Below are 12,866 nucleotides of genomic sequence, written 5' to 3' on the forward strand. Positions count from 1 at the left end.
TATAGCTGACTCACTTTGTTGTACAGCAGAAACTAACACAATATTGTAAAACAACTATACTCTGGTTTAATAAAATGAAATTTTAAAAAAGAAATAAACAAAATGCATGCTATTTATTTCTTCCCTGATTGCCTTTGGGCAATAAAGTCCCCTCCAGTTACATCAAGGAGGTTGGATTTACTGCTTGCTTTTAAAAACAACATGAAAAACATGTGTTTTCCTCCTTCTCACCAGCTTTGATGCTTCACATTTTTTCATCAGGGAGAAAGCCTTTTGCTTCAGATTTAAAGAGAAGATTCAACAAAGTGACTAAATTTAGTAAATAATGTATTACTTTATCAGCACGTATAAAAATTTGAAGGGGAGGAGACACTAAAAAGAGGAAGCTTGGGGTTTCTGAGACCGAAATTCACCTACTTAACAGTTTGGACAGGGTCTCAAATTTAAGTATGCATCAGAATCAATGGAGGTGCTTATTTCAAATGTAGATTCCTTGGCCCCACCTCTAAATCTGAGGAAGGATTTGGTACTCTGAATCTCACTGCATGTCTCAGGGAATGTCCATGGAGGTTGTCCAGAAAGCATACTTTAAGAAACAATAGACTGAGTTCAGCTTCACATCACGCCTTAGTCTGTTCAGGCCATCATAACAAAATACCACAGACTGAGGAGCTTATTAACAACAGAACTGCACTGTTCACAGTTCTACTGTTGTTCTATCACTCAGTCATGTCCAACTCTTTGTGACCCCATGGACTGCAGACACCAGGCTTCCCTGTCCTTCACCGTCTCCCAGAGCTTGCTAGAACTCATGTCCACTGATTCAGTGATGCCATCCAACAACCTCGTCCTCTGTCGGCCCCTTCTCCTCCTGTTCACAGTCCCAGAGGCTGGGAAATCCAAGATCAAGTGCCTGCATGGTCACGTTCTGGTGAAGGTACTCTTTCTGGTTCAGAGCATCTTCTTGTGTCCTCACATGGAAGGAGGGACAAGAGATCTCTCTGGAGCCTCTTTTATGAAGGCACTCACCCATTCATGAAAACTTCACCCTCCTCCCAAAACCCTCACCTCCTAAACTATCATCCTTTGGGATTTAGAATTTCAACATGAATCTCAAGGTGACATAATATTCAGGCCATACATCACATCCTTCCATCAGATTTGGCAGAATCCAACTTCCCTTTCACTTTTCACTTTCATGCATTGGAGAAGGAAATGGCAACCCACTCCAGTGTTCTTGCCTGGAGAATCCCAGGGACGGGGGAGCCTGGTGGGCTTCCATCTACGGGGTCACAGAGAGTTGGACACGACTGAAGCAACTTAGCAGCAGCAGCAGCGACTATCATGATACAGTTCATTTGTAATATTTTTGTTCTGTAGCTAGCGCTTTCCCATTTAATTCCTCACTTATCCTCTTAAAACATATAAAAGTTAGGGAGGACTTAGAAATACACTCTTGGGACTTCCTTAATGGTCCAGTGGCTAAAAATTTGCCTTCCAAGGCAGGGGGTGCAGATTCAATCCCTGGTTAGGGAAATAAGATCCCACATGTTTTGCTGCCAAAAAAAAAACAAACAACAGAAGCAATATTATAACAAATTCGGGAAAGATTTTTAAGTCCACAACAACAACAACAAAAATCTTAAAAAATAAAACCAGCAAACAAACAAAAGAAATACACTCTCTATATTTCCCTAATTTCTTTCCCTAAGACAACTTTGGAGGTGCTGACAAAGTTAGAATCATAACCTAGATAATATGACAGCAGAGAAAGAAGGAAATAGGCAGTTTTATAGTCAAACCTCAACTGAGAGGAAGGTAAGATCTGAGAAAAACCATACTGTTACTTTTCCATTTGGAGGTGTTTCAAAAAACAATTCAGTACTCATAAGTATTTTCTTTTAGAGGTATAGATAAGACAGTTTCAGAATAAGTACTTCTAAAGTGCTAATGCTATGAAAGGAAATGCAATTGCTGTAGATGAGTAAGATGAATGGATCAAATCATGTGTAGGAAATGTAAGTTATTTATGTTAAATATCTTTTTGTATGACCACTTTATTGTTACAGATACACATATGGAAAGCCTGTCCGTGGCCTGGTGACGATTAATGTATGCAGAAAATATTTACAGTACAGTTCTTCCTGTAATGGAAAATATCCAAAAAGCATCTGTGAAGAATTCAGTCAACAGGTATATGGAAACTACTCTCCCCAGGACACTAACACCAGATCTTGCTTTCTTGCAACTGATAATACAATAAAGAACACAATACAATGCAACATAATACAATGCGATATGAGAGTAGTATTTGAATTAGTCACCTAGGAAAACTGTGGAATAAGGGAAATATTTTAAGATTGCCTGGCAATAATAAAAACCCACTTGAAGACAGGGCTCATGGATTTATGATAGTATTTATTTGGCCAGTTTTGCAATTTCCTTCTGATAGCAATCAAAATGCCAGGTGTCCAGGCATAAAAGGATGTGGAAGTCTCCAAAGTTGACTTTAATCAAACAGAAAAGAGAAGAAAAATATGGCAAATGTTAAGAATTGGGCCAGTGGAGAATCAAATGACACTGTGGAATCTAACCTGCATGTGGGAGTCTATGAGATCAGCATCAGGTTGAAGAGAGGGGGACCAAGTGAAAAGATGGATGAGAGTCCTTGATTACATCAAAGATGTAAAGGAAACAGCAGCAGGACATGTATTAAGAAATGAAATGTTAAAAAAAAAAAAAAAGAAATGAAATGTATGAATTACTAATTTCAGAGGACGAGTACAAAAAAGGTCAGGGTGAGGCAGTGTGAGCAGACATTGTCAGGTGTGGAAAAGCAAGTTATCTAAGTTGCAGAATGAAAGGCTAAGGTGGTGAACATGATGATGAAGGTCAAGATGAATACTGATAAGCAAGATAAACATGAGAGAAATATAGCTGTCAAAATCTTTATCAAATCAGGGAGACTAAGATTCATTTTCATTTTCAAATGAGTCATGACATCTGTATATAAGTAAATTAAATTGATTAAAGTTGTGCAATAAATATTTCCAGGCAAGAATACTGGAATGGGTAACCATTCCCTTCTCCAGGGAATCTTCTGGACCCGGGGATGGAACCTTGGTCTCCTGCATTGCAGGCAGACTATTTACCATCTGAGCCACCAGGGAAGCCCAAATTAAGTGTGACTAAATTTTACTATGCAATAAATATCATGTAAACAAGTAAAAAATGAAAACAAATCTTTATTATAATATGGATCCCAATGTTTAGTTTAGAAATCTAATTTCTAAAATGAATCATCTAGTCAATAAATATATGTGCTTTCATTAATGTCCTAGATATCAAGAAAACACAGTTAACAATCCCTAGTCAATATTTAGGCTGCCCTGATGACTCAGCAGTAAAGAATCTGCCTGCAATGCAGGAGATGTGGGTTCGATCTTGGGTCAGGAAGATCCCCTGGAGAAGGAAATGCAACCCGGTATTCTTGCCTGGAGAATCCCATGGACAGAGAAGACTGGCGATCTACAGTCTGTGGGGTGGCAAAAGAGTCAGACACAACTGACCCACTGAACAACTACAGTCAATATTTAGGTGGAGATCATTACAGAGGATTCTTAGAACATAGTATGTCTGAGTTGTGTTTAGAAGAGCTGTAACTGTTGGCCACAATGAGAGTGGAAGCAAGAAAAGATATTTAAGGAACAACGTACACAAAGATAAAATTACAAAATACCATGGCATGTTGGGAAACACTGAGCTACATTGCCTTCAGTTCAGTTCAGTTCAGTCGCTCAGTCGTGTCCGACTCTTTGCCACCCCATGAATCACAGCACACCAGGCCTCCCTGTCCATCACCAACTCCCGGAGTTCACCCAGACTCATGTCCATCAAGTGGGTGATGCCATCCAGCCATCTCATCCTCTGTCGTCCCCTTCTCCTCCTGCCCCCAATCTCTCCCAGCATCAGAGTCTTTTCCAATGAGTCAACTCTTCACATGAGGTGGCCAAAGTCCTGGAGTTTCAGCTTTAGCATCAGTCCTTCCAATGAACACCCAGGACTGATCTCCTTTAGAATGGACTGGTTGGGTCTCCTCGCAGTCCAAGGGACTCTCAAGAGTCTTCTCCAACACCATAGTTCAAAAGCATCAATTCTTCAGCGCTCAGCTTTCTTCACAGTCCTACTCTCACATCCATACATGACTACTGGAAAAACCATAGCCTTGACTAGACGGACCTTTGTTGGCAAAGTAATGTCTCTGCTTTTTAATATGCTATCTAGGTTGTGAAAGGTTGTTGTTGAATCACGCGAAGACACCGGGATTCTTGGCCCCCGGAGGAGAAGACTTCAATCCGGGGCCAGAGACAAGGCTTGATTGCTCAGAGCTTTTGTGTAATAAAGTTTTATTAAAGTATAAAGGAGATAGAGAAAGCTTCTGACATAGGCATCAGAAGGGGGCAAAAAGAGTAGCCGCTTGCTAGTGTTAGCAATGAAGTTATATACTCTCCAATGAATCCAAAGAATGTCTGGAGGTTGTAAAGACCTCACCAGACCTACTCCCATAATTTACATTTTAAGATAACAGAAGGTTTAATCCAGAGACTGTCCTTAGGCAGGATACATTATTGTTATATAATCCTAAGGAATGTGGAGAAAGAAAAAAGTTTGTTCTTTCTTCCTCCTTGAGAATTCCAGACCCCTCTCTCCTTGGGGACCCCTAGACTCCCTATCAACCTGCCTAGGAAATGACTCTCTGAGTTGGTCATACATTGCATTAGTCGTGTCCAACTCTTTCCGACTCTATGGACTATAGCTCACCAGGCTCCTCTGTCCAAGGGCTTTCCCAGGCAAGAATATTGGAGTCAGTTGCCATGACCTCCTCCAGGGGATCTTACCAATCCAGTAATTGAACCTGCATCTCCTGTGTCTCCTGCATTGGCAGGCAGGTTCTTTATCACTAGCGCCACATAGGAAGGAAAGTTTAATATGACAGAAATGGGATAGGCTTTCAGAAGCGAGGGGAGAAAGCAAAGGTTGGCAATGATTTGATGAAATGATTAGTGAACAAATTTTGTATCACCTGGGGGAAAAGATAAGAACCCAAAAAGTGAACAAAACATTTGTAAAATTTTCTTCTGTGGCCAACACAAAATCGTCATTGGTTGAAAACTGACTTTTTTAAATCACAAATCAGAGAACCCAGGATTTCTCTTCCTTTCTTTTCAGGCAGATGATGAAGGTTGTTTCACACAACTAGTAAATGCTAAATCACTTCAGCTGAAACAAAAAGGATATGAGAGGACATTACAAGTGGAAGCCAAGGTCAGAGAGGAGGGAACAGGTTTGTATCATTATTAAATGTGTATTAACTTGTTGAACATTTATCAAATATTCAATCCATGTAAAATACTTTCTAGTTTCTGGGGACTGTGTTAGTGATATGGTCTCTCCCCTCAAGGAATTAGGAATCTAAAAAGAAATTATACATATAAATGGCTATGTATATATGTATCTATGTATTACATATAACCATAATAAAATTTGGAGGCTTCCCAGGTAGCACTAGTGATAAAGAAACCGCCTGCCAGATCCCCTGGAGGAGGGCATGGCAACCCACTCGAGGACTCTTGCCTGGAGAATCCCATCAACAGAGGAACTTGGCGGGCTATGGTCCATAGGGTCGCAAGGAGTCAGACACGACTGAAGCGACTTGGCATGCACCATAAAGTTTTCACAGGAAGTGTTAATAAATAAGGGCACAATGAGTGTGAAGAGAGATAGGTTATTCTAATATAGACCAAAAAAAAAAAAACTTCTAAAAGGTAGCATTTGAGCAGATTTGAATAGAATGGATTGTATTTCGAAACAGTCAAAGTGAAGTCGCTCAGTCCTGCCCAACTCTTTGCGACCCCAGGGACTGTAGCCTATCAGGCTCTAAGGTGCCTCTCAGTCCATGGAATTTTCCAGGCATGAATACTGGAGTGGGTTGCCATTTCCTTCTCCAGGGGATCTTCCCAACCCAGAGATCGAACCCGGGTCTCCCGCACTGCAGGCAGAGGCTTTACCATCTGAGCCACCAGGGATGCCCGCTTTGAAACAGTTCACCAGAAAAGCATAATAAGCATAAAACAGATGTCTTCAGTCCCAAAGGAATCTTTAAAAGTAGGTTGGTGCTAAGGTGTTTAGAAAAGTAAATTGTATACTAGAGAGGTTAGACTTTATTATGAAAGCATTGGATATCTTCAGCTATATTTAAGGAGAATGACCTAATAAACTATTTTTTAAGTTAATTCCAAAAAAACTATCACATAAATAAAATAATTGTTAATTCCAAATAAAATGCTAACTTAACAGAACCCTCAAATATAAAAAAATAGCAACTGAACCATACAATGCTAATTACAAGGGAAGGCAATGATAAAAAGTATTAAAAAAAATCTGTTAATGCTATTAAAAGTATGAGTTCATACCCAGAATTATCATAATGCTATTTTGAATATTATCCACTTTTTAAAAATCATGTTTTCATTACATAGAAAAAAACACAAATTTCACTTTTCTTCAAAGGGATGTCAATCCTAAATGTGATTTGAAACATTTGAGTAAAACTTTTTAGTTTTTTCCCCTCAAGCTATTGAATATTTTCCAATTGCCATTTAGTAGTTTTATATAGAACATACACTACTTAGACTACTCAGAGAAAAGAACATGGCATATATTATAATTATACAATGCAAAAGAGGGCTTTGGTTATATTTTTATATTTGTAAAGTAAAAGTTTGATTAAAATAGTCACTTTTATTTTTTTATTGTTATTTCAATTTAAAAAAATATATAAGAACAGGAAAAAAAAGTTAATTTTAGCAGGCATGAAAAGGACAGGCTAGATGAAAAATATATTACAATGTGTTAAATCAGAATACTATCCAAAAAGACCCCAAAGACTACAATTTTGGGGGTCTGGGAAATGGAAATATCATTAACCAAGATAAAGAAAAGATGAGAAAGAATTATGGTGATGAGGATTTGTCTAAGACAATTCATCATAGCTTGGAATATCAAAATGTCAGTTGATTCACTCAATGGACAATTTCAAAAGAAAAGTCTGAGCAAAATCAGGATTCGAAATGTAAATCTGAAACCATTCTTACTGTATTCAGATCATCCTAAGAGAAAAAGCAAGTGTTCTGAAAGTAAGTTAATTATCATTGCTAAATTGAGGCTAGAGGTGGACAAGGAGGGGCTCAAAAACTGAAACAACTACAGTCAGAAGATTAGGTAAATAGGTAGAATAAAACTAGAAGACATAGGATTAGAGAAGGAAATGGCAACCCACTCTGGTATTCTTGCCTGGAGAATCCCAAGGACAGAGGAGCCTGGCAGGCCACAGCCCATGGGATCACAAAGAGCTGGACATGACTAGGTGATTGAGCACACATAGGGTTAGAGTTGCGGAGAATGAAAAAATAGTTTCTTTTGACAGGAGGAAGGCTTTAGATAATGGAGATAATATACAGATCACACTTCACTGAATGAAAAAGCCCTGGGTATTGGCTATACTTCTTGCCATGTGCTGAAAAGAAGGCTTTTGCTGGGGAAGGGGTTTGTGACAGAAATTTAAGAATATTTTTAGGCCAGTGTGAAGAATGAAGTTGTTCCCAGATGGTTGCTGGGGAGGAGCAAGACAGAGCAAGATCTCTGAGGAAATGAGGAGAAAATCTCCTCAAGAACATGGATGGAACAAGCAGGATATTTGTGAAACCAGAGAATTGAGGAATTATAGATCTCAATGAAAGAATAAGAGTATATGGACTTTTTTTGTTATAATGGAGTGAAGCTGGGATGGGATAGGAGGTGAGGTGAATAGAACATATAGAACAGTTCAACTTCTCTGAATTATTCTTCAGGGTTGGAATTAACCGGACATGGATCAAGTGAAATCACAAACACCTTAAGCAAACTGAAATTTACAAAAGTGCATTCACATTACAGACGTGGGCTTCCTTTCTTTGGGCAGGTAAAGTTTCTTTTCAATGTAAACATATTTGGGGGCATATGACTTCTAGGAAAGCCAATTTTTATATCAAAACTTATCTTTTAAATTCATCAAAATTCTTTTATTATACAAAAGCAAAATTTATTATAAAAACAAACATTTATTTAGAGTGAGTAAAGAAATTATAAAAACTTAAAAGGCAAATACCTTATATAGGGCTTCACTGGTGGCTCAGCAGTAAAGATTCTACCTGCCAAGCAGGAGACCTAGGTTTGATCCCTGAGTTGGGAAAATTCCCTGGAGAAGGAAATGGTAACCCACTCCAGGAGATCCCATGGACAGAGGAGCCTGGCAGGTTACAGTCCATGGGGTCGCAAAAGGTAGTACACAACTGAGAAACTAAACAGTGACAACAAAAACAAAAAGAAGCCTTATAATGAGATACAGAACAACAAAGATGAAGAAAACTGGGGAAGGTAACACCATGAATCTACTGTTGGCAGTTCTCAATTAAACACTCATAAGTTATCTAAACAAAAACATCAAAAAGAAAAATATTTTACAGCCCAGAAAACAAATCTTACTTTTATATTCTAAGATCTTCATTAGATGACAATGGCCAAGAAGTGAACACAATAGAGTGGAAAATGTTATTGCGATATACCACCTGAAATCAGCTTTCACTTTCTTATTTCTCTTTTCTACTTCTAGGTTCTTCTAGTCAATGAGAAGGATCAGCCAATCCCCAATGAGACTGTAGTGGTCAATGTGGATATGTTTCAGTATAGTGCCAGATTTACTACAAATGAGCACGGTTTGGTGAACTTTTCCATTGATACCAGTAACTTCACATCTTCTTTCATTTCAGTTGGGGTAAGTGGAAATCTAAATACAAAATAAGACACAAAAAGTTCTCTCAGAAAGCTTTCATTTTAGACTTTATGACATGATCTAGTTTCAGGAGACATTTATTAAACCATCTTGATAGTCCCTTGAAAATCCAACATTTTTATAGCTTTATTACAAACTAGATTTTAGTTGTTTCTTTGGTAAACCACTATTTTCATTTTGTGTGAAATATTCTAATGTCCTTATGCAATGTACAACCATAAGGGTATTAAGAAAAAGTTATTGATCTTAATTATGAGTGAATGTGACTAAATTCATACAGTGTAGCTTTAAATAAACTTAACGGAAAGTTGTTTATAGATTATATTTTATTTTGGAAGGCAGCCTATAATGAAATCAAGTAAGCATGGGTCTTAAAAAATCTTCAGCTAATGACAGAGTGACTTTACATATATATAAAATGTTTATATATATATATATATATATATAATGTTTGTATATATATAAAATGTTTATATATATATATAAAATGTTAATAAAAATAACTTACTTAAGACCTTTATTCTATCCATTAGGTCATTTACAAACAGAATAGCCACTGTTTTGATAGCAGGTGGCTTGAAGAATCTCACATACCAGCAACGCACACTGCAAGTCATATTTTCTCCCCAAGCAAGAGTTACATTCAGCTTGAACCTGTGGCTGATACTGTGATCTGTGGGCAAACACAGGAGATTCGGGTGCACTACATCCTGAATGGACAGATTCTGACAGATGAAAGGGAATTAACCTTTTATTATTTGGTAAGACTAAAAGCCACTGTAGCTCTTCCTAATTATATAAACCCTAAAAGATTGCTATTTAGTTGATAAGTCATGTCTGACTCTCTGTGACTGGGATTTCCCAGGTAAGAATAATGGAATGGGTTGCCATGTCCTTCTCCAGGGGATCTTCCCAATTCAGGATCGAACCCAGGTCTCCTGCCTGCAAGTAGATTCTTTTCCACTGAGCCACCAGGGAAGTTCCAACTAAAAAGATAGAATTTGTATCTAAATAATGCCCTTTATATCGATATAATTTCTGTGTTTATGAGTGAAAAGAAGTTGCTTCCTAACAAATTAATGCCTTAATTTTTCATTCATGTTCTAGTCTCCCCTGAAACTTTGTTTTTTTCATTTTTTTTTCTGAGTTCCATTGGAAAATTATTTAACAGAAGAGGAAAGCACTTAGGTGACATATTAGTCAAAAAGAATGTTTTATCATAGAACTCAGTAGATCAACAGACAAAAGATAAAAATCAAAACAGTCAATAGGAAATAAAATGTATAAACAATCTTTAGGAAAAAAACGTTGAATTTTACCTTAATTGGGAGAAATGAAAATTTTAAAAATAAAGCAGTAGACTTTTACTCCTATAAAAGTTCTAAATAATTTACAAGTTGAAGAACTTGTGTGTGACTATAGGGAAAAGTACATTGACAGGCATATTATAAATTGGTATGATACTTTTGGGGTCAGTATACCTATTTATGTCAAAAAATTAGAAATATTCAAAGCTGGTAGTTACCCAAGTAAGACTTTTGAACAACAACAAAAAAAAAAACCTTATGTGTAGAAAATTCTGTATAGGAACATAAACTATATATAGTATTTTTGTAATTCTAAAAAAAGTAGAATAATTGACAGTAAGTTAGAATCCTAGTTTTATTGCTTCCTAGTTATGTGACCTCAGGTAATTTACTTAATCTCATCTGTAAAGAATAATGTCAATCATTTCACCTGAATACTGAAGATAGTATTTATGCTTTAACATAGTCAATGAAGCAGAAGTAGATGTATTTCTGGAATTCTCTTGCTTTTTCAATGATCCAGTGGATGTTGGCAATTTGATGTCTGGTTCCTCTGCCTTTTCTAAATCCAGCTTGACCATCTGGAAGTTCTCAGTTCACATACTGCTGAAGTCTTGCTTGAAGGATTTTGAGAATAACCTTGCTAGCATGTGTAATGAGTGCAACTGTGTGGTGTAGTTTGAGCATTCTTTGGCATTGCCTTTCTTTGGGATTGGAATGAAAACTGACCTTTTCCAGTCCTGTGGCCACTGCTGAGTTTTCCAAATTTGCTGGCATATTGAGTGCAGCACTTTCACAGCATCATCTTTTGGATTTAAAATAGCTCAGCTGGAATTTCATCACCTCCACTAGCTTTGTTCATAGTAACGCATCCTAAGTCCCACTTGACTTCACACTCCAGGTTGTCTGATTCTAGGTGAAGGATTACACCATCGTGGTTATCAAGGTCAGGCAGGAGGAGAAGGGGACGACAGAGGATGAGATGGTTGAATAGCATCACCGACTCAATGGACATGAGTTTGGGTAAACTTTGGGAGTTGGTGATGGACAGGAAGGCCTGGTGTGCTGCGGTTCATGGAGTTGCAAAGAGTCGGACACGACTGAGCAACTGAGCTGAACTGAACTGAAGTCCTTTTTTATACAGTTCTTCTGTATGTTCTAGAGGCTTTCCTGGTGGCTCAGACGATAAAACATCTGCCTGCAATGTGGGAGACCCGGGTTCGACCCCTGGGTCGGGAAGATCGTCTGGAGAAGGAAATGGCAACCCACTCCAGTACCCTTGCCTGGAAAATCCCATGGACAGAGGAGTCTTGTATGCTATAGTCCATGGGGTTGCAAAGAATCAGACACGACTGAGCAACTTCACTTTCCTTTCCTTTCACTTTCTGTATATTCTTGCCACTTCTTCTTATCCTCTACTTCTGTTAGATTCACACCATTTCTTTCCTTTATTGTGCCCATCTTTGCATGAAATTCTACCTTCAGTTCAGTTCAGTTCAGTTCAATCACTCAGTCGTGTCCGACTCTTTTCGACCCCATGAATCCCAGCACACCAGGCCTCCCTGTCCATCACCAACTCCTGGAGTTCACTCATACTCACGTCCATCGAGTCAGTGATGCCATCCAGCCTTCTCATCCTCTGTCGTTCCCTTCTCCTCCTGCCCCCAATCCCTCCCGGCATCAGAATCTTTTCCAATGTGTCAGCTCTTCACATGAGGTGGCCAAAGTACTGGAGTTTCAGCTTTAGCATCATTCCTTCCAAAGAAATCCCAGGGCTGATCTCCTTCAGAATGGACTGGTTGGATCTCCTTGCAGTCCAAGGGACTCTCAAGAGTCTTCTCCAACACCACACTTCAAAAGCATCAATTCTTCAGCACTCAGCCTGCTTCACAGTCCAACTCTCACATCCATACATGACCACTGGAAAAACCATAGCCTTGACTAGATGGATCTTTGTTGGCAAAGTAATGTCTCTGCTTTTCGATATGCTATCTAGGTTGGTCATAACTTTCCTTCCAAGGAGTAAGTGTCTTTTAATTTCATGGCTGCAGTCACCATCTGCAGTGATTTTGGAGCCCCCCAAAATAAAGTCTGACACTGTCTCCACTGTTTCCCCATCTATTTCCCATGAAGTGATGGGACCAGATGCCATGATCTTCGTTTTCTAAATGTTGAGCTTTAAGCCAACTTTTTCACTCTCCTCTTTCACTTTCAAGAGGCTTTTTAGTGTATTTAATTTTCTTGAATACTTATGCTTCACTGACTACACCAAAGCCTTTGACACAGTTTTCCACAACAAACTGTGGAAAATTCTGAAAGAGATGGGAATACAAGATCAGCTTATCTGCCTCCTGAGAAACCTGTATGCAGGTCAAGAAGCAGCAGTTAGAACCGGACATGAAACAATGGACTGGTTCAAAATTGGAAAAAGAGTATGTCAAGGCCGTATATTGTCACCCTGCTCATTTAACTTCTATGCAGAGTGCATCATGTGAAGTGCCAGCATGGATGAAGTACAAGCTGGAATCAAGATTGTTGAGAGAAATATCAACAACCTCAGATATGCAAATGACACTACCCTAATGGAAGAAAGCAAAGAGAAACTAAAGAACCTCTTGATGAAGCTGAAAGAGGAGAGTGAAAAAGCTGGCTTAAAACTCAACATTCAA

General features: G+C 38.4%; 1 protein-coding gene across 2 annotated transcripts in view; it reads left to right on the top strand.

The window, feature by feature from the left end:
• Nucleotides 1-12,866, top strand: part of LOC147372776 (pregnancy zone protein-like) — a 59,576-nt gene that overhangs the window by 14,372 nt on the left and 32,338 nt on the right. For both annotated transcript variants that reach the window (XM_086402034.1, XM_086402033.1), the window contains exons 9-13: nucleotides 2,070-2,193; nucleotides 5,230-5,344; nucleotides 7,911-8,020; nucleotides 8,711-8,872; nucleotides 9,424-9,651. In XM_086402034.1, coding sequence (XP_086258160.1) covers nucleotides 2,070-2,193; nucleotides 5,230-5,344; nucleotides 7,911-8,020; nucleotides 8,711-8,872; nucleotides 9,424-9,651 — 739 coding nt within the window. The remainder of the gene's footprint in view (nucleotides 1-2,069; nucleotides 2,194-5,229; nucleotides 5,345-7,910; nucleotides 8,021-8,710; nucleotides 8,873-9,423; nucleotides 9,652-12,866) is intronic.

The sequence above is a fragment of the Bos grunniens genome, chromosome 5 (genome assembly GCF_055505025.1).
Source record: "Bos grunniens cultivar Pamir isolate PY7600 chromosome 5, Bosgru_T2T1.0, whole genome shotgun sequence".
Taxonomy (NCBI): domain Eukaryota; kingdom Metazoa; phylum Chordata; class Mammalia; order Artiodactyla; family Bovidae; genus Bos; species Bos grunniens.